This window comes from Gymnoscopelus braueri (genome assembly GCF_963280865.1).
Source record: "Gymnoscopelus braueri genome assembly, chromosome: 3".
NCBI classification, from domain to species: domain Eukaryota; kingdom Metazoa; phylum Chordata; class Actinopteri; order Myctophiformes; family Myctophidae; genus Gymnoscopelus; species Gymnoscopelus braueri.
The window spans coordinates 10,414,766-10,435,597 of NC_137612.1; the positions used below are offsets into that span (position 1 = coordinate 10,414,766).

At 39.5% G+C, this 20,832-nt stretch overlaps 2 protein-coding genes across 2 annotated transcripts; both read right to left on the minus strand.

Moving 5' to 3' along the window:
* Nucleotides 1–1,190: 1,190 nt before the first annotated feature.
* LOC308082546 (cytidine deaminase-like) lies at nucleotides 1,191–8,766 on the minus strand. The gene is made up of 4 exons (XM_080424364.1): nucleotides 8,512–8,766; nucleotides 6,128–6,239; nucleotides 4,927–4,984; nucleotides 1,191–3,880 (listed from the first exon to the last, which is right to left on the minus strand). The coding sequence occupies exons 1-4, from the start codon at nucleotides 8,702–8,704 to the stop codon at nucleotides 3,740–3,742; spliced, it is 504 nt and encodes a 167-aa protein (XP_080280490.1). The 5' UTR covers nucleotides 8,705–8,766; the 3' UTR covers nucleotides 1,191–3,739.
* A 4,441-nt stretch (nucleotides 8,767–13,207) lies between these two features.
* LOC308081786 (trypsin-like) lies at nucleotides 13,208–17,049 on the minus strand (the record flags this gene model as incomplete). The annotated part of the gene is made up of 4 exons (XM_080423410.1): nucleotides 13,208–13,360; nucleotides 13,968–14,210; nucleotides 16,606–16,750; nucleotides 17,024–17,049. 4 exons carry the CDS (start codon nucleotides 17,047–17,049, stop codon nucleotides 13,208–13,210), a joined length of 567 nt encoding a protein of 188 aa, XP_080279536.1.
* Nucleotides 17,050–20,832: the final 3,783 nt, after the last annotated feature.

Consider the following 20,832-nt stretch of genomic DNA (forward strand, 5'->3'; position numbering starts at 1 on the left):
TATGTGTTTGGCTGCGGACCCCCATCTCAAAAAAAAAAAATCCAGGGACCCCCAGAAGCAAAGATTTGAGTAAAAAACAATCGCTTTATAGATATATATTCAAAGATTTGCACAAAAAAAAACACGATTTAAAAGAAAATAGCAGATCTACAAGCGGCACTCGGTGCCGCGCTATGAGCTTGTATATCTGCTATTTTTTAATAGCCAAAAGTATAAAATATGGATAAAGTGGTTACACAGATGCGTCCCCCGGTCTTAAAGGGTTAAAGGGCTTAAAAGGGAAGGAGGAAGGGGGTTGTTGCTGCTGTGTGGTCTTATATATCTTTCATTCTCGGTAAGCGATCCTGGAAGTGCAGCTCACTTTGGTTTTCCTACCTTCTTTGTTATTTTCTTTTTGCGTTTTGTTTGCAACACTGAATTGTAGAAAGTCCTGTTTATTTCAGGATATTAATCATTTTGTTCTCTGTTTAACTTATTTGTAGAACGGACTTAAATCGATGGAGAATGGGTGAAAAAACATTTTAACGTGTGCCCTAAGACAGGGGTCTTCAACGTTTTTCAGGCCCAAGGACCCCCTAGCTGAGAGAGAGATGAAGCAGGGACCCCCTCTATATTGTATAAAATTGTTTCAGATTAAACTTTTATCCGAGCCGATCTACAAGCTCACAACGCCTCGCAGTGCGAGGCGTTGTGAGCATGTAGATCGGCTATTTTTGGCTAAAGTTCTCCTGAGAAAAGGGATGCTCGGGTTCAAGTGGTTGATGAAAAATATATATATATGTATCACACAAAGATTTGGTGGCCCCCCTGTATTAACTCTGAGGACCACCTAGGGGTCCCGCACCCCCTGTTGAAGACCCCTGCCCTAAGACCTAAAGACTTCCCACCACCAGGCTGATGATACTCAATAATCAGCTGTGTTTTCTATTTTGGTTCAAGATAACTTAAAGATATTGTGTTCATTTGAAAAGGAGGAGTTTAAGGAAATAACATACATTTAATTTCAGTTTTTGATGTGAGGCTGCCACAACATTTTCAAGTGATATTACTTTCATAAAAAGGCTGGGGCAGAGCTTATCTAAGGCTGAAATTAAGCTGATTGTTACAGATATTTGTTGCTAGCCAAAACCCATGAAACAGTTGCAAGCCTTTTATGAGTCATCTAACCACATAGCCTTTTTTTAATACAGTATTTAGGGTTTAAATCTGCTTCTCATGCACTGATCTTGCCATCGAATGTCATAGGGAGCAGATTACTGACTGACTTCAAGACTTTAAGGCTTGAGAAAGCAAAGCCATTGCACTGACTATATACGTATATTTAAAATCAGTTGTTACTGTACAATTTATAAGAGCCCTATTCAACCAAGCCCTGGTTATTTAACTGATCAGACATCCCTCTTTTTGCTTTATTTAAAAGCTATAATCCGGGAACTTATTTTAATGACTAATGCGTTAATTTTCACCAAATTGTATGGTAGAGTATGTAATGCAGTATTACTAACACGTACAGTATGCAGTTTGGACAGAGAATGGTTGACAATGTCAGTAAAGTTGATTGAAGCTGACGGCGCTTCGGTCACTTGGTCCGCCGCCATCTTTATTGTTAGTTTGTAACATCGTTGCAACGAACTCTCTCTGTCGGGAGTGAGACAATAAGACATCAATATTACAGATTGGAGCTTTAACCCATTTAGGCCTGTTACACCTGTACATTGTTTTACCTTTCAAGCCGGGAACACCTCTGTGTCATTTTAGTTGAAAGCAAAAATATTGTGGTCCAGTATGTAAATTAGCCACCGGCTGAAACTTGAAACCAACTTTGCATTAGGGGTGCATTAGGGTGAGGTGTAATATTTGCATATTCAAATATTCATAGATCCAGAATTTTTCTTCTCATTGGGGGCGAAAGAGCAGATGTGCTTCCAGCTCCTTTTTACCAGAGATTATTTTTACTTTTTATATGGGGAAGCCATGTTAAAAATATGAATCATAGCAGAGTATTTTTTACATACCGGTACTTTAAAACATGGAAATCACTGTATAAATGTTTTTTAATTCTTTATTTTCCCTTTTTTTTTTGGGTCCTAAAAATGCTGTCTTGTCAGCTACAGTTGAATAGGGTTCTTTGTAATATTTTCTTGCGCTACTCAGGCCAAGTTGCAACATCTGTTTTGTTTAGTTTTGTTTAGTTTTGGAATTAAACATTCTAGTTTCTACTTGGTCCGTAAGTAAAGTTGCTATATTGGCGTTTTGAGAATGAACATCCAGAACTCTGCCTGCACACCCCTGTCATTTTTTATTCTTATTTGTGTTTTTCAATGTTCATTGTCTGTGTCTGAATCAGGGAGAACTTACGGTATGAATCCTTCTCTTGTTTCTTGTTTTAGTTTTTTTTTTCATTCTGAGTGCCCTTAAACCATTGTAAATCTCACTGCATGAAATACTGTAGATCAAACCTCACTAATAAAAGGCTAATTGCACTGTAAGCTTTGTGTAACATAATCACCCTCCTTTTTAATTGGCTGCAAAAATGCCGCCTCATTGTGACCCTTCGCTGAATGAATGGATTCTCAGTGGAAATGCTTGCAAGTAGACCAGTGGTTCTCAACCTGTGGGTTGGGACCCCACATGGTTTTGGGGGACCCCCCAGATGACAGTGGAGTGACAATTTAAGGACTTTTCAGACCTTTTTTAATACCTCAAAAAGAAAGAAAAAGGAAAAAGGGCATTATTGCATCAAAAGTAATCAATATTGGCCAAGTTGTCAAACAATATAAGAAAGAGGCAAACATTTGGAAAATAGCCGATCTACAAGCTCATGTGAGCTTGTAGATCTGCTATTTTCACAATATTCATCTATGGAACCGAGTCGAACTAAATGTAATGCCTCAACTCCTTCAAATTCCAAGTGTTGGAATCAGGGTGGGGGCATCCCCAGTTCAAATATGATTATTTTGGGGTTTCCCAGTTCAAATATGATTATTTTGGGGGGGGTCGTGGCCTGAAAAGGTTGAGAACCACTGCAGTAGACAATAACGTAATGAATCCTTTGTGTGTCTTTTTGAATGTTGTTTCATTGTTGGAGAGGAAGTGTGACTTATGAAAGTAAATAACCCCGTTAAATTCTCTAAGGTTGAACTGTTATGAAAAAGAACTGTTTTGAAACGGTTTTACAGTATATTTATGAAATTATGACGATAAAGACTTGCATCAGCTTTGATATTTATTTAATTTTACCCACATTCTCTGTAACACTTAATAAAAATGTAAAATCAGCAACACGGTATTCAAGTTAATCTCGTATGGCATTATTAGATCAAGAATTCGAGGCACAGGATGGGCAAAGTTTCAACAATTTACTTACACACAGCCTAATGAAGTTAAATATGTAACATTATTTACAATCAACTTGTCACACGAGAGCAAACATATGGCATACCTTTTTAAATATACAGTATGTACAGTATGCACCTTTTAGCATGCATGTTCACATGACACTTTGACCACTTAAAAGTAATTTTTTGGGGGTGAACCTAATACTCCTTTAAGGTTTAAACCCTTCATTGACCAGAGTACCCCATGGGTCTATGCTAGGCCCCCTCCTTTTTCCACTATACTCTCTTCACCGAAATGTCGCCGATCTACAAGCTCACAACGACTCGCCCTGCAACGCGCCGCAAGCTTGTAGATCGCAGAATCTTTGCCCCAGAAATAGGGGACGGAGCTCATCATAGCCTCAGTATTCATTGGCGATGTTGAAGACTTTCTTCATGGACAGGTCCTCTGGGCCAAAGGACACGGGCAGCAGCTCACTGACGTCCATCTTGACGTACGAGCCGTCAGGCTTGGAGAGATACACCTCCCAGTTGGACCCGAACTGGAGGGAGATGGAACACAATCACAATGAGGATATACATCAGGCCTGTCACGATTATGAACTTTTACTATTAATCGTCGCTCAAATAATTGCGATTAACGATTTCATTGTGTTTCTGTCGTTGGAACATTATTGGAACATGAATTAGAAAAATTACATTTCTGTTTGGCTTTTAGGCTTCGTAAACAAAAGGTGCACAGGGCAGATATATGACACATAATTACTCTATACTTAAAACTGAACGTTAATAGTGGAAATAGCAGATCGACAAGCTATCTGCTATTTCCATTTTTATAATTTTTTTGAAAATATACATTTTTTTTAATGGAAATGATTATGACGGTATTTGCAAAAAAACTTGTGATTATCTAAAATAATTGCGATTAGGCCATTATGTAATAATTGTGACAGGCCTACATATCAGCACTGATCCCTTTGCTGAGAAGATTTTTTTTTTTTAAACGACCCAACTGCAAAAGAAGAACTCTGAACATTCCTCATTTAGGTAAATCAGGTGAAATGGTTGTTTTGTCTTCCATCAGTAATCATTAACAGGGTTGTTGTGCAGAAATGAGATCTGATTAAGATAATGATTAGGGCCTTGTGTGTTTTGTAAGAAAACTGTTTCAAAATGACACCATAAAAAGTAATTGAGTAACTTTAGTTTTTTTGTCACAGAAACCGTCTGACACAATCACACTTCTTCTGAGGAACAGAGGAGTTTCGGGAACAGACATGATTCAAACATAAGTTAACATCTTTACTTTTATGACCTCATTCATTATTTTTATTGCTACTCATTTCATTGCTACGTGTAGTGATCAATACTAGCTGCAATTCAGAACCTATTTTTAATGAATAAAATGTTATCTTTGCATCGTGACGAGTTGGGAGCTTGTAGATCTGCTATTTTCAAACATTTTAGTACTTTTACCTTTGGTCTGTATTGATTACAGCTTTAATTTTGAAAATCCTAGTTTATCTTCCCTCTAATCGGTTTGATCAGTTTTTAGACTTAGGTGACCTTTGCTCAAACAAAACCATACCTCTCTCATGAACTGCCTGCAGCCACCACATGGGGAAATGAATTGGTCATTCAAGTCACTGCAAGAAAAATATGACAAGAATTACATTACAGCAAAGCTCTTTAATGAACAGAAAATAGATTTTCAGGTGGAACACCAATTTCATCCGGGGTTTGGACTAGAGTTCTTTGACATGATACAGCCTGATCAAAGGCCCTTCCAGCTGATTCAATCATTACTGTTCTTTGTTGTACAGCTTAATCAAAGGGTAGCAAATGGATTATTACATATTAGTATTTCATATTTTCCATTATAGGTCATGTGAAAAGGTGAGGGAATCTTGGAATGGTCTCAACTTGTGGTTATAAAAGGAAACCTTATAGCTTGTTAGGCAAGCTTGGCAATAATACTATGTTTTGGGCAAATATTTGTCCTTGTTGAGGGAACGCAAAATAAGCTCATCTCTGGCGTATAAACAGTCAAATTCTGTGTTAATGCATACACTTGTAACTCAAGTGTACACTCTCAGAGTTGTGAAATAAACCACCGCATGAGGTGCTGGAGCTGAATAAAATCAGTGTGAAAGAGAAAAAAAAACATCAGCCGCACACTCAAACACTGTGCTGGTATCTGAGTTTAATGCAAGCTTATGGTCGTTTGACCTTCTCCATGCATTATGTATGACTCTTCAGGCATAATGTATGCCTGAAGCATACCAGATACCTGCCCAGTGTTTGAGTGCGCGGCTGTTGTTTTTTCTCTTTTACACTCTTAAAGGACGACGTCACCCAAGAACTAAGAATCTTCATATAATTGGTCACTAATGCTCATTATAATATTATGGTACCACTTTTGTCTACTTGGTCTGTGTCTCAGAGGAGGGCTGTGGACAGTTCAGAAACCTGCCTACGAGTGACATCATCGATGGGGAATCGAAGCTAATAGAAACGGCAGGCTTTATATTCCTGGAAAGTTAGCATGCTATAATGGAAGCCATTGTTCTTGCGTTAATAAAAATCTTGTTCGAAAAGAAAAACCTTCCTAACGATGACGTCACTGGTAGGCAGGTTTCAGAAGTGTTCACAGCCCTCCAATGAGACGCAGACCGAATATAATTGTTTTTTTAACATTTTATCATGAGCATTAGTGTTGGACCAAATTATATGAAGATCGTGAAAATGGGTGAAGTCGTCCTTTAACGCTGACTCGGAGAGGGACATACCTGGAAATTGCGATGGCCTTGAAACTTCGGTAGCCCTCTGAAACTGCTTTGGAGATGGTGTTCCTCTCGGCACACACGCCCAAGTTGTAGCACGCATTCTCCACGTTGCAACCTGTCGATGACACACAATATTGTAACATATAAAATAAACTTCCAAATTAGCCATTCAGCCCTGGGCGCTGCAACAGTGTTTACTTTCCCATGGGAGAAATTGCAAACACACTCACAGCCTTGAATGGAATCTCCGTCACACAACCTTTACATATGATCTAGATAGAATCTGATATATTCTATCTGAGATATACATAGACCTTGATCGTATATGAGGGAAATTCAGAAGTGATGGCAGCACCACAGTATGAAACACCCAGGACAGGTAACAGTGGTGCAAGACTGTTTGGCTTGAGTTGTGCAATGTTTAGCTTTACGTTTGACCTATTATGTCACAAAGGGGACAAAATGTCTAAGAACATCGGTCGACAAACAGCTGCGCTGTGGCCCTCGGCACGTGCAGCTGTTTGTCAACCGATGTTCTCAGACGTTTGTCCTCTTTGTGATCAGGTCAACCCAAGCCGAAACGGTGTGGAAAGTCTTATATTTGGTCTGCTGTTGACAATGTTTGACCTGGCAATGTGACAGATTTACATATGTTTGTGACAGGGAATGAATGACGCAATGACAAAATGTCACTATAGTTCAAGGCCAGAATCTATGCTAATAATATGTTATCTCATTTGTGATTATAATTGATCTGGTGGCAAAGGAGCTAACTTTAAATAAAAAACATAATGAAATCAAAACAATAATAATAATAAATGCATTTTATATTTTTGCGAACTTCATTTAAGAAGATTTGAGAATCAACGTTATTTTCACATCACTGTTAGAGGTGTAAATGAGTCAAAGTGTTCTACAGAGGTTATAATAATACACTTATCACGGCCTTGTTAGAAACTGAACTCTGAACACTCCTCATTTAGTTGAATCAGATGAAATGGTTGGTTTGTCTTCCGTCATTAATTATTAACACGATTGTGCAAAAAGAAGATCTGATCGAGATAATGATTAGGGCCTTGTGTATTTTGCAAGAATAACAAGCTGGGTTTTTAGAGACACTGGTCAAGTGTTCCAGGAACGGACATGATTCAAGTTACAACATCCATTGTGTCTTATGAATATGATCTCATCCTTTTCTTCCTTCTCTGTACTTTTCCTATGACAAGTTTTTCTTTTCATATTTCATATGAAGTTGTTCATTGCAGCACTTCATGAAGTGCACACACAATATTTTACATTTCGTTAGCCTCATAGCGTAATTGCCTAAGTCAGTTGTTTGGCCAAAAGGGCAAACATTTCTGCCTAACTCTACTCTCCTAACACTCTGCTGCTTCATTGTGCCATATTGCCTTTGTCCTCAGCCTATCAGAATGATTGTTACATTTCAAAATGGAGAAAGTGATTGTAAGTCAACTTTTTGACTTACCCTGAAATTATTTTTGAATGTAACAAGCATTCTGATAGGCTGAGGACATACTTAGGCAATAAGGCAGGATGAATCAGCAGGTTAGGAGAGTAGAGTTAGGCAGAAATAAATAAAGGCAGATAAACATGACTTAGGCTAAAATAGTTTTTTTTCTCATGATTATAGGCATGCAGATAGTGATTTTTTCATTTCTTCTTTCCTGAAAACCTTAAAAATATGACTATTACAGGCTAAATATTTGTATTTACCACATATAGATCACGTTACATTAGATTAGATTTATATGATTCTGGACATCTTGTCTAGAAACTTAACACAAAGAGTACACAGAGTACATTTAAATGAATCATTCTTATTTGTCAATAATTCAGTCTGCCTTGTTTTCTGTATTACAATGTTACAGGTGTGAAAGATCAAGCAGCAAGAAGTTATATTCCAATTTAAATAACTAGAAGCTTTAAATATTAGGCCTACATATAGTTCTCTATATATCTATAGAATGAGGCAGTACTGTGAAACTATTTCATGACTTCATTAAACATGAAAGGATATTGTAATAAGCTCTGAAGATGAACATACGTTTTTTTGTTTCTGTTTGTTTCTTGTTTCCATAGTATTTTCATCACATTTTGCATCTTTAATTGTATTTCTAAATGTTATTTGATTGATAAATAACAATGAGCAATAAGGGGTATAGAACAGATACGTTTTAAACTTCATCCTATACCCTTTTCGAGCACTCTAGAGTACTACGTGTATTTGTTTTCATAATGTCATTTAAGTAATATGTTTATTATGCTTATTTTATGTATTCCTTATCTTTTAACAGTGTCCGAAATAAACAAAATCAATCCAAAACAATCAATCATGCTGTAGAGTAGACTCTTAGAGAATGCCTTACCTGTAAACACCCTGTCGTCTTGGGTCAGGAGAGCTGCTCCCACCCTGAACTTGCTGTAGGGACAATAAGCGTGTTCCTTGGCCTCCAGGGACCGGCGGATCAGTCCTTTGATCCTGTCCTGAGGCACTGGCACTGGCAGCCCCCCTGAGCTGTGCTGGTCCATCACCTCCCTTCTCAACTGGACTTCTTCCATAACTGCTGCTGTTTGGGTTCTGTGTCTGTTCTGTGTGTGTTCTGTGTGTGATAATAAGTCTGACCTGCCTCTGCAAGCTTTATGAGTAAATGAGGAATGGAGAGGGGGGGGGGGGGGGGGGTATGGGGCTGGCTGAGCCAAACCCTTCTAGGGAAATGACGTCCCTTCTATTATGATGACAGTGATTCTCAATCATCTCTCCTTTTTCATTTCAAGGACGGTCAGTTTGATATGCATTAAGACCCGGACCTCCCATGTGATATGAAATTTAAAAAAAATATCTCTGGGACTCCAATCTACTCTGGAAAATCCTCAGTGTTTATTTAAAGGTAGGGTAAGTGATTTACTTTGGTTAAAATAAGTGTTAAATAGCTCTATATTCTGATAGTACTCATTGCTATAGTGTTTATTCAGTAAAAGGAGTATCCCATGTCTCCCCAGCTCTTAATTAAACAGAAAATGCATTTTCAGTACTCTCTCCTGATTGGCTTAAAATGTGTCACCTACCTGAAAATGTATTTATATTCTGTTTACTAAAGAGCTGGAGACCCCTGTGACCGAACAAACACTCTGTAGCAATTATTACTATCAGTACTAATAGTACTTTAACCTTTTTAACAAAACAAAAAATAAAAAAATAAATATCACTTACCCTACCTTTAACTCTCAGAGTTACAAAGTGGTCCGCGGACCGGACCCAACATGGAGGGAAAAGTCACATATACAATGACAAAACTCAACTGATTGAGAGAAAACTATGATTGGTGTTATGATGTGTATTGGTAAATATGCTGCTATCTGCTGCTATCTTTTATCTCTGTGCTGCTGTAACAGAATTACATAACTTATCAGAAGTTAGGAGTCCACTGTTAAATAGGCGTTTCCCCATTACCCACAGCCAATAAACTTAGGCAGTGGTTCTCAACCTTTTCAGGCTGTGACCCCCCCAAAATAATCCGGATCCCGCTGTCTCTCAAATAATCATTGAATCAATTGAACTGAGGACCCCCCCAGGCCCCCACCCTGACAAGCACTTGGAATTGTAGAAGTTGAGACATTCAATTTAGTTTGACTCGGTTCCACAGATAAATATCGTGAAATTTGCAGATCAGCTATTGTCAAATTTCTTGCCTCTTTCTTATTTTATTTGACGATTTAACCAGTTTTTGTAGAGATGGGTTGAATTTTGTGGTATTTTATTTTAATATCTTTCTGAAAATGTGAAATTTGTGAATATGTTTTTTATTTTGGATGCCATTTTGTATTTGTATGGTGTAATATAGTGCCATCTACTGTTCTTTGCATTGTGGTCTGTTGAAGGGGCAGATAGATATCTTGTGACCCTAATCACAGTAACATTGGAATCACCTGTTGAGTTTGGACATGTCAGAATAAGCAGAGGTGAAAGAATCTCTTTCAATGTAAAATGAGTCTCTATAAAACAAGATCAATACAGATAAAAAGAACATAACTCCTGGATATTCTGGGCAGAATGCGCACACGGTATGTCACCTGTTATTTTGTTGTCCGTACAAGTTATTGTCATTGCATTGTATGTTCTGTGTGTGATAGTACAAAATGTGTAAACATGGTCAATTCATGGACATTTAAAAAGATGACAGCAAATGGCTGCTAACAAGGACGTGTATAATGCATTGTGGTTAAAAAACATTTGTTTCATGTCATTTAATTTACAGTTTTAATTTTCACGGTGTCTTGCACTGGGTAAATAAAACAGTTGGAGCAGTTGGAGCGTTGTCTATCCTGCCTCAGATCAATACAGTTTAGGAGCAATTACAGTAGAGCAGTGGTTTTCAACCTTTTTCATGCCAAGGACCCCTAAATTGATGTAGCCTACATTTGGCCACGGCACGGACCCCCATCTGAAAATGTTTTGTGCCAGGGACCCCCAGAAGCAAAGATTTGTTAAAAATGTTCGCTTAAAAAGATATGCACACATTTTCAAGATTTTTCAAAAATAGCAGATCTACAAGCTCATCGCCTGGGCTTGTATATCTGCTATTTTTGAATGGCCAAAGCTAAGTGGTTAATGATTGTGACGCTATGTTAACTAATTTTGCTGGGGACCCCCTGGTGCCCCCACAAGGACCACTGGTGGTCCATGTGGGGCCTTAACAGACAAGGTCACGGTCACACTGGTTGCAAGCGTCATACTGGTTGCAAATGAACCGATCCTGTCAGGTCTCGCTAGGGCGCGCAGCACTAGCCAACACACAACAGGTTGGTTGAGAATTGATTGCATGAAACAATCACCTGCTGTGCATCGAGTCTCAATTTTGGTATTCAAATATTTGGTCTATATCACTGGTTGAGAACCACTGCAGTAGAGTATGTGAGTACTTTGTCTCAATTGTCTGGCTTAATGTCAATTCTTTTTAACAAGTGAGGAAGCCCCGCCGTGAGGCAGGGCATCAAAAAATTCGTTGATACTCATAATGTTCCTCTCCACGGAAATCTTTAGTAAAAGGCGAAAGATTTATACGATCTGAAGAGAAACAAGAGTGTACTATAGATGTAAGATACTGGAACCTATTTAATGTTTTGACATAGCACTTTTGGTCACGTTCTACCAAAAACGAACTTTTAACATGCACACTCTACTGAGAGTAAATAAAAGAACACATGGAATTCTGCATTTAAATACTACAACGAAACGCTACAGATCAAATTAAAGTATAAACTACATGAGTTTCTCCAAACTACAAGCGCTTTGCATGATGGGAATAAAGCAAGCAGTCGCCTGAGCTTCATTTATTGGCTGAACACAATCACGTGTCATTGGAGGGTACTGCCCAGTGTTGCCATGTCTGCTTGTTATAAGCGACTTTGGGCTTATTTTTCTGTGAAGTTGCTTGTAAATATTGGTAGTTGAGACTACCAATTTTTTGGGGCGTTTTTTTGGGGGGCTTGTTTCTAAAGTGTAGTTGCTTATTTGGGCTTGTTTCCTGAATGTTGTTTAAACCAGTGGTTCACAAACATTTTCATGGTAAGGACCCCCAAATTAACATACTATTTGTCCTTAAACCCCATCTGAAAATGTTTTGTGCCAGGGAGCCCTGCATACCAGATTTGTGTTGTTTGAATGCTTAAAAAATATTAAAAATATCACCTTTTATTTCATGATTATTTAAGCCGAAGCGTATAGATAGATTAGGTGCTTATATGCATGGCCCAAAGTTGCTTCTTTTGGGCTCGTTTTCCTAGACCTGTTTGCTTGTTTCTTTCACAAAATATGGCAACACTAGTTCTGGGATGGGGTCTTCCAGCGGTCCTAGAGAGGGTTTATTTCCAGGAGGCAATGTTCCTTTATTAAATCAGTTGATATGGCTTAAAAAGGGTCACTGTCATGCTTTTATGTGCTCGTTGGTCGGAGTCATCCGGGGTCTAACTACAGTATACTAGGCCCCCTCCATTTTCCCTCTACACCAAATCTATTTGCCGATTTTTTTGCAGATCTACAAGCTCACAACGTTGTATTGTATTGTATCATCGTAGCCCCAGGGATGCTAGAGTTCATTTGGTTAATTGTTGATGATTATTGTTGTTTTTCTTTGGTTGCTATGCAACAAAAATGTGGACTGCCCTACCAAAAGCAGTGAAAGAGAGTAAAACCCTACTCTCCTTCAAAACTGCCCTAAAAGAGTACCTTCAGTCTTCAGGTGGCTGCAATTCAGAACTGGCCCTTGTGAAACAAACCATTAGGCTTCCATGGGTTTTTCAATCCTATTTAGTTGACCTTGTATTTAAACTGTTCTTTCATGTGCTTTTCTTTCTGCAAATTTCTAAATTATGTATTCTATCAATCAAACAAACAATCAATGGGGTTGGGGGGGGGGGTCAATATGGTCTACAGCTGCCATTTTGCAGTAAACTCAAAAGGACAAAGTCACGGTCATTGAGGTTAGCAGCTAAACACCAGGATGCAAGGGTTGTAGTTTTCACATTCATAGATTTTGTCGCAGTGACATCATGACTGGAACCAACAGTTTTTTTTATTTGATTTGTTAATCTTTATTTTGAACTTGCATGTACAATGAAACAAGAACTAATAACAATGAAAGACACAATATAATAAAAATAAAAATGAAGTAAACACTTTAAAAAAAAAACTGCGATCATTGATGAATCCCATTAAGACCCGAGGCCGATTCTACAAAATGCCTTCTCAATCAGTAGTTCAAAAATGGCAGACGTAGAAGCTCGTATGAGCTTGTATATCAGCTATTTTTGAATAGCCAATGCAAAAATCTGAAATGACAGATGCTTACCCGGTTCAATGGGTTAAGAATGAACATTATTCATCCTCCTTGCGTGTCTTTCGGTTTTACAACTTTTGATTGTACTGTAGTAAATTATATGTATTAAAAACAAAAGAAAACATGGCAGACTTTAGTTCTGTTACAGTTTAGGCCTACAGTGTACATCATTTGTTCAATGAGACATATACTGTGATCACCCAGAACAATATACTACCAGCAACTACTAGTGCTGAAGGAACCAGCTGATCCACCTGAGGTAGTTCCTGACCTCGGTGAACACACTAGGGAAGTGAGGGTTGTCACAGTTCTCAGTCTTGACAAAGGACACGATGCCCTCCAAGTTACCGTTACAGACAAGAGGCCCACCTGAATCCCCCTGCAGGACAGAAGAGGAAAAGTGCCATCGTCATTTTTGTATCGGTGGTTCTCAAACTTTTTAATTTCAAGTGTACAGAGACCAGTAGTGGACTGGCCAATTTGGACCCCATCAAGGAACCCTGAGGGTCCCTTGACCCCACTTTGAGAACCCTGACAGCAGTTTGTGCCAAGGACCCCCAAATTGATATGTAGACTTGGATACTTAGTAAAAATGTACCCTCTATACTTAGTAAAAATGGACATGAGTTGCCTCTGTACTTGGTGTGCTCTTTTTGTCCCTCTACACCAAATCCTTTTTGGGGTATTGTAGAATCGGCCAACTTTGGTGAATGTTCGTTCGCCCCCGGAATAGGGATGCTAAGGGTTCGAGTGGTTAAAGGAGTAGTTCACCCAAAAATGACTTATTTTCTATCAATTACACACCCCATGAAGCCTTGAATTCATGGAGATCTTTTTTTTTTCTCGCATTCCTAAGCCGATAATTTGATGACAGCCGGAGACTCCGGTAAGAGACTGAATGGAAACTCTTGACTCCGCCAGTCATCACATTATTGGCTCATGAATGCGACCCCATCCTTCCAGCTGACTCTCTTTCCTTTACTTACAAAACAGACGCCTCCAAAGCGTCCGGCACAGATCATGTTCCGGGTGATCTGGAAGTAATTCCAGGACCCGCATCTGGGGCTGAAGTTCACAACCACGGCCCTCAGTTCGGGGGACGCGTCGGAGACCTCGGTCTGCCCCCAGCCACTGGCCCTACACTTAGTGGAAGCGGTCAGGCGGCGTGTGTTGATGCCTGGTAGGCTGGCCACCTGCACCCTGTTGTTGAGGATCGCGGGCCGATCCAGCTGTGAACCAAGAGAGGTACGATTCAGTTTAACCCATTTAAGGTCTTAACAGACGGGGAGCGGTGGACGCGGACTTGGATCAGCGGGAATCGCGCCGCGATCATTGTCGTTTTGTCCTCCTGCGCGGTGCGCGGAAAAGAATCCAGCTCTTGCCGCCTGCGTCCATGTGCACAAACGTGCACGTGCGCGAGAATTTCACGGGACCGCGCCCGCTCGCCTCACCACCCCTCAACTTCTCCACGCGTCCCAAATAATAGTCCGCCTCTCATTGAAAATTAATTACATAGGCGCGTCGGCCGCTTCCCGTCTGAAATGACCTTAAGACTGGGTCTGATTCTAAAAAATGTCTTCTAATGTTGCTTCTGTGCTGCTCAGACGTTTTCATGTCAAGGACCCCCAAAATTGTGTGCATTTGTCCGCGGACCTCCATCTCAAAATATTTGATTCCAGGGACCCCCATAAGCAAAGATTTGGATTAAAGATGTTCGCTTTAAAAATATATATATATATTAAAAGATTTGCTGAAAAAATCGTGATTTAAAAAAAAAAGAGCAGATCTACAAGCTCATAGCACAGCACAAAGGGACACGCTATGAGCTTGTATTTCTCCTATGTTTGAATAGCCAAAGTATAAATATAGCTAAGATCTAAAATGACAGGGATGCTTTCCCGGTTTCAATGGTCTTTTAATTGTATTATGAATTGTATTATGAATATGCAATCACCGGCCACTTTATCAGGCAAACTTGTTCAATTGCACGTTAACACACATTTCTAATCAGCCAAATACATGGCAGCAACTCAAATACATTTAGGCATGTAGGCTACACATGGTCAAGACCAGGCCTGGAATTTTGTCATTTTAAGGGACAAGGCCACTTGGCCTTTAGTGGAAGGCACGAAAGGCCAAATGCCAGGGCAGAAAGGCCAAGTCTATGGAGATTATTAATTTAATATATTAAAAAAAAAGACATAATATAAGTATAAGTGAAATAAATATGCTGTTTATTTATATACCAATAATTTATTGGCATTTACACATTTTTTAAAAACATTTTAGAAACTCCTGAGTCAAAAGTTCCCAACCCTGGGCAAGTCAGAGTCACTGGATTCATTGGAAGATCGGATGTGGGAGTTAAAACATTCAGATTCTCCACAAAAGACACTGGGGGCAGTGTGGGTGGGGCATTAAGGCGAATACAAGAACGCTCGTCCCAAAACACACTCACCCCGGGTCAAATCCGGCGACCTCGGAACGGTTGCCACCAGGTATTCCTAAACGTAACCTCAGTTAAAACTATGCCAAAACATAACCTTTTTTCTAAACGTAACCTCAGTAAAAACTATGCCTAACCCTAAACTTATTCCTAAACGTAACCTCAGTAAAAACTATGCCTAAACCTAACCTTATTCCTAAACGTAACCTCAGTAAAAACTATGCCAAAACATAACCTTTTTTCTAAACGTAACCTCAGTAAAAACTATGCCTAACCCTAAACTTATTCCTAACCTTAGCCTCAGTAAAACTATGCCTAAACCTAAACTTATTCCTAACCTTAGCCTCAGTAAAACTATGTCTAAACCTAAACTTAGCCTCAGTAAAACTATGCCTAAACCTAACCTTATTCCTAACCTTAGCCTCAGTAAAAGTATGCCTAAACCTAACTTTATTCCTAAGGCCAATGTGGACTCATGGGCATGTGATTTATTGAGGGGCAGAATGGCTTCATATTCTGTTCAGTGATGGAAGAAGTACTCACATATTTTAGTATTAATACCCTATTGTAGAAATACTCAAGTACAAGTCCGGTACTCAAAATTTACTTGAGTAAAAGTACAAAAGTATTGCCATCAAAATACACTACCAAAGTACCAAAGTAAAAGTACTCATTGTGAAAAACATTTCACAAGATGTATAAAAAACTTTTGAAAATAGCTGATCTACAAGCTCACAATGCATTGCAAAGCGACACGTTGTGAGCTTGTAGATCTGTGTTTATGTTTATTCAGCTTTCAGCATGATCACAGATAGATAGATCAACTATTTTCAAATTAAAGTATATAAGTGGTACGAGTATTTTCAATAGAAGTATATTGGTCTGAAGTGGTTTCGTAATAATAATCAAAATCTACAAAATAACTAGTAAAACAAAGGTTTTCAAATAATTATAGTGAAGCAAAAGTACAATATTTGCCTCTGAGATGTAGTGGAGTAGAATTACAATTATTGAAAATTGGAAATACACCAGTAAAGTAAAAAATATCTCAAAATTATACTCAAGTACAGTATGTGAGAAAATGTATTTAGTTACTTTCCACCACTGTCTGTTGTGTGAATCTGTGTTGTTCTGGTGTTCAGCTAGTAGGCTAGAAGATGATCCACCTGGTCAGATACCTTGATTAGCATGATATCGTTGTCCAATGTCCTGGAATTGTACATGTGGTGGATAATGACTCTGGACACTCTGGACAACTCCTGCTCGTAACCCTCGATACGAGAGAAGCTGTGTTCACCGAGGACCACTCTGAACAGCTGTCCCCTACAAAGACCACAGCACAAGAGTTCAAGTCACATCCCACATTCCGATTACTACAGTACGTCATCAATATGCTTACTCAAACATGTATCAAAACAATGCACACAATAGACTACTCCTTTTTTTTAAATCCCATGATTTATTTTAAACATTTTTTTTCACCCAGTGTCAATTGCCTAAGCTACTCTCCCTCTGCCATCCAGGGGAGAGCCCTGAACTGAGCTAATGCTTCCTTCAATGCGTGAGGAGTGAGCAGGCCGCTTCTTATCACCTGACAGGGGGGAGTATCCCCGATAGGACATAGCGTGTGGAAAGAACACGTTATTCCAACCTTTCCCCTCCATCAGGCTGACCAGGGGGAGGCAGTATAGAGACCAGGATTTCTGCTGTTACTGCTAATGTTTTTTGTGAGGGTACCCACTACCTACCCTAGGGGACACAGGGAGAACATGCAAACTCCACACAGAATAGACTACTCCTTGTGCTAGCCCTAAGTGTTGCCACGAAAACTATCCTCATGAACTGTAAATCAAAGGGAAACATAAACACTGCTCACTGGAAAAACCTAATCACAGACTACATATACCTGGACACTAACACAATAGAACATACAGTACCTATAGCTTGTTTTGTTGGTTTTGTTTTGTTTCTATCATCTTCATTGTTATGTTTATTTTATTTTTTTCCTGTTGTGAATGTATCATTCCACTTATATCTGTATGATTTTGGAAATCTATGAATTATTTAAATAAATAAAACATTTTTCGTCATTTATATCACTTGCGTCCTGTTATGTCTTTTAACCAATAAAAAAGTTCGGCTGAACTTGGCCGAAGCATAAATCAAGCTCTAGAATCGTTTTCTTTAATTTTTTAAGTCTTTCTGGGCACGGCATCCCACTGTGTCGACTAGGCTTGCGATTTCATCATTTTGGGGACAAGGCCACTTGACTTGGCACAAAGGCCAAATGACAAATGCCAGGGCATAGCGGAGCGGCTAAATGCTTTTTTCTGGCAGAATCTTTCAATTTATGATACAAGCGTGAAAATTGGCATGAGCAGTCTCCATGGGTCACTTGACAAGAAAATTGTCCGAGGCAGTTGTAATTTCAAGATGGTGGCCATTTTTCAAGATGGCCGACATCTTAGTGGGCAGTTAAGTGATATGATGGTTTATTTGGTGATACAAGCATGAAAATTGGCATGAATAGTCTCTGTGGGTCACTTGACAATAGGCCACCCACAGCTACTTGACATTTCAACATGGCGGCCATTTTTCAAGATGGCCAACACTTTAGTGGAGCAATTAAGTTATATAATGGTTTATTTGGTGATACAAGCATGAAAATTGATATGAGCAGTCTCTGTGGGTCACTTGACAATATGCCACCCACAGCTACTTGAAATTTCAAGATGGTGGCCATTTTTCAAGATGGCCGACACTTTAGTGGAGCATTAAAGTTATATAATGGTTCATTTGGTGATACAAGCATGACAATTGGCATGAGCAGTCTCTGTGGGTCACTTGACAATAAGCCACCCACAGCTACTTTAAATTTCAAGATGGCGGCCATTTTTTAAGATGAAAAACCACCACAGTTAAGCTTAAGAAATCATTTAGTTGGTGATACAAGCATGAAAATTGCCATGAGCCGTCTCAAAAGGTCATTTGACAAGAAACCCCACAACCACCACTTGAAATTTCAAGATGACTTTCGTCCGCCATGTGGATCTTTAAATGATACCTTTTCTCATAGAAATGTATTGGGTTCCTCAAGAAGCTCTGTCAAGAGAGGTTGTTTGACTGTGTTTTGTCTGACTCCTCGCCCACGACCTGTCCAGTTTGGTCAAACCTGTCAGGAGTTGTCTCCCACCGGCATAGCCCTCAGGGTTCACTGAGGTAGGCCTACACAAGCTCCCTTACCACGACAAGGTAACAGTCACAAGGGAGGATATATATATATTTTTTGTTAAAACTAACAGCCATTACATGTGTCAAATAAATACAATGGGGAAACAAAAAATAAGATGAATAAATTAGCACAGTTGTGGTGCTGATAAGCACAGTTGTGGTGCTGAACGGACAGTGCTCCAAAATTATGAGCAATGGCTAATACTGAATGGCAATAGCCACGGAACCATGACAAACGATACTAAGGAACTAAACTGAAAATGTGCTTCACTGTTAGATATGGCAGTGGAAGGCAGTGGAAGCAATGTTACAAAGTAACAACTGAAAATTACACAGTAATAGACTAGATAAAAAGTAAAACATGATGCGCCGATGTGGCGAGGGGAAGCCGAGCCATAGGCCTCCACTTGAAAACACAGAGGACAACGGGGAATAACTCTGGCAAAATAAACATACAAATAGGTTCTAGCAGGGGCAACTACATAGGCATGTGAAACTGAGTCCATACTGTATCTGAAGCACTTAAACCTTCCAGTACATGCCTTGGTGCACCCACATTTGGTCAACTCCCAACAACTCGCCGCAATAGGTGGAAGTGGATTCCAGAAGACTTTCCACTTCTCGTCCTGTTCCACCCATCCCCAGTCAGATGGGCTCGGCATTTGTGGATGTCGCTTCAATGCCTGTCCCCACACGTATCCAGCCTCATAAGAAGCACGTTTGGCATGATCTTTGAGTGCAGCTTGAGTTGGAGGGATCTAGTCATATTGTCTTTGCTTTCTGGCAAAGAGATCAAGCCTGGCCTCGTTCACAGTTGTGACATCGCTGGACCTGTCATACATTAGATCTTCTTGGCCTCTTGACATGGATATCTTTGGTATCTTCGGTGTCTTCAGCAGATGTAGATGCTCTCTTTTGGGCCCTTTCCAGCTCTTTGTTGTTGAACCAAAGTTTACAGCTTGAATGATATTTTGCTCTGTTTCTTGTCAATGTGCTTTCTATGCCTTCATCTAGTCGGGTTGGACTAAGTAAGATAGGCAGAGCATTGATCTTATGAAATAACATTTCTTGCAATGGTATCATAACCAGTACGATCGTGCTCTCTGTTGAATAAACTCGGCTGAATGAGTTTTTCCTTGGTGACCTGCTGACAAATGAAACATCTGTCCCAGTTAGTTTTCTCAACTGTTATGATGGCTTCTGCCATGTCTGCAGCATAGGCAGAGGCCGAGGGTTTATCCTTTTACCACCTTTTACCAAGCACTTTGATGTATGGGATACAACTAAGTTCGTGCCTTAACCCTACACTTAGTCTGATCGTTCATCCAATGCCATTTAAATCCTGTGCGATCTGTACACCATCCGGTTAACTAAAACCCCATTAACCTTGGCTCGGCTCTCCCGCGCTGGCACAACCTGTCAATTCAGGTGCGGCTGTCTAACGGGGGTAAATTAGACAGCATTTGGGATACTAACTTTCAATTAGCTGACATTGAACCCGACTCTGAGATTAACAGCAGTGATATATGACCAGTGTGCCCTGGTAGTGCAGATATTCACTCTTATCTAATCTATCTATGATCAACAAATCAACACAACTGTATTGTGATGTGTTAAAAGTTGTTCTTTAGCATAATAATAATAATAATCGTATAATTGTCCTTAATGAAAAAAAAACATACATTTCTATGATAAAATGTATCTTTTGAGGATCCAGGGGGCGGCCATCTTGAAAATAAAAGTGTCTGGGAGTGTTTTATTGTCAAGCAACCCTTAGAGACTGCTCATGCCAATTTTAATGCTTGTATCACCAAATAAACCACTATATAACTTAATTGCTCCACTAAAGTGTTGGCCATCTTGAAAAATGGCCGCCATCTTGAAATTTCAAGTAGCTGTGGGTGGCCTATTGTCAAGTGACCCACAGAGACTGCTCATGCCAACTTTCATGCTTGTATCACCAAATAAACCATTATATAACTTAATTGCTCCACTAAAGTGTTGGCCATCTTGAAAAATGGCTGCCATCTTGAAATTTCAAGTAGCTGTGGGTGGCCTATTGTCAAGTGACCCACAGAGACTGCTCATGCCAATTTTCATGCTTGTATCACCAAATAAACCATCATATCACTTAACTGCCCACTAAGGTGTCGGCCATCTTGAAAAATGGCCAC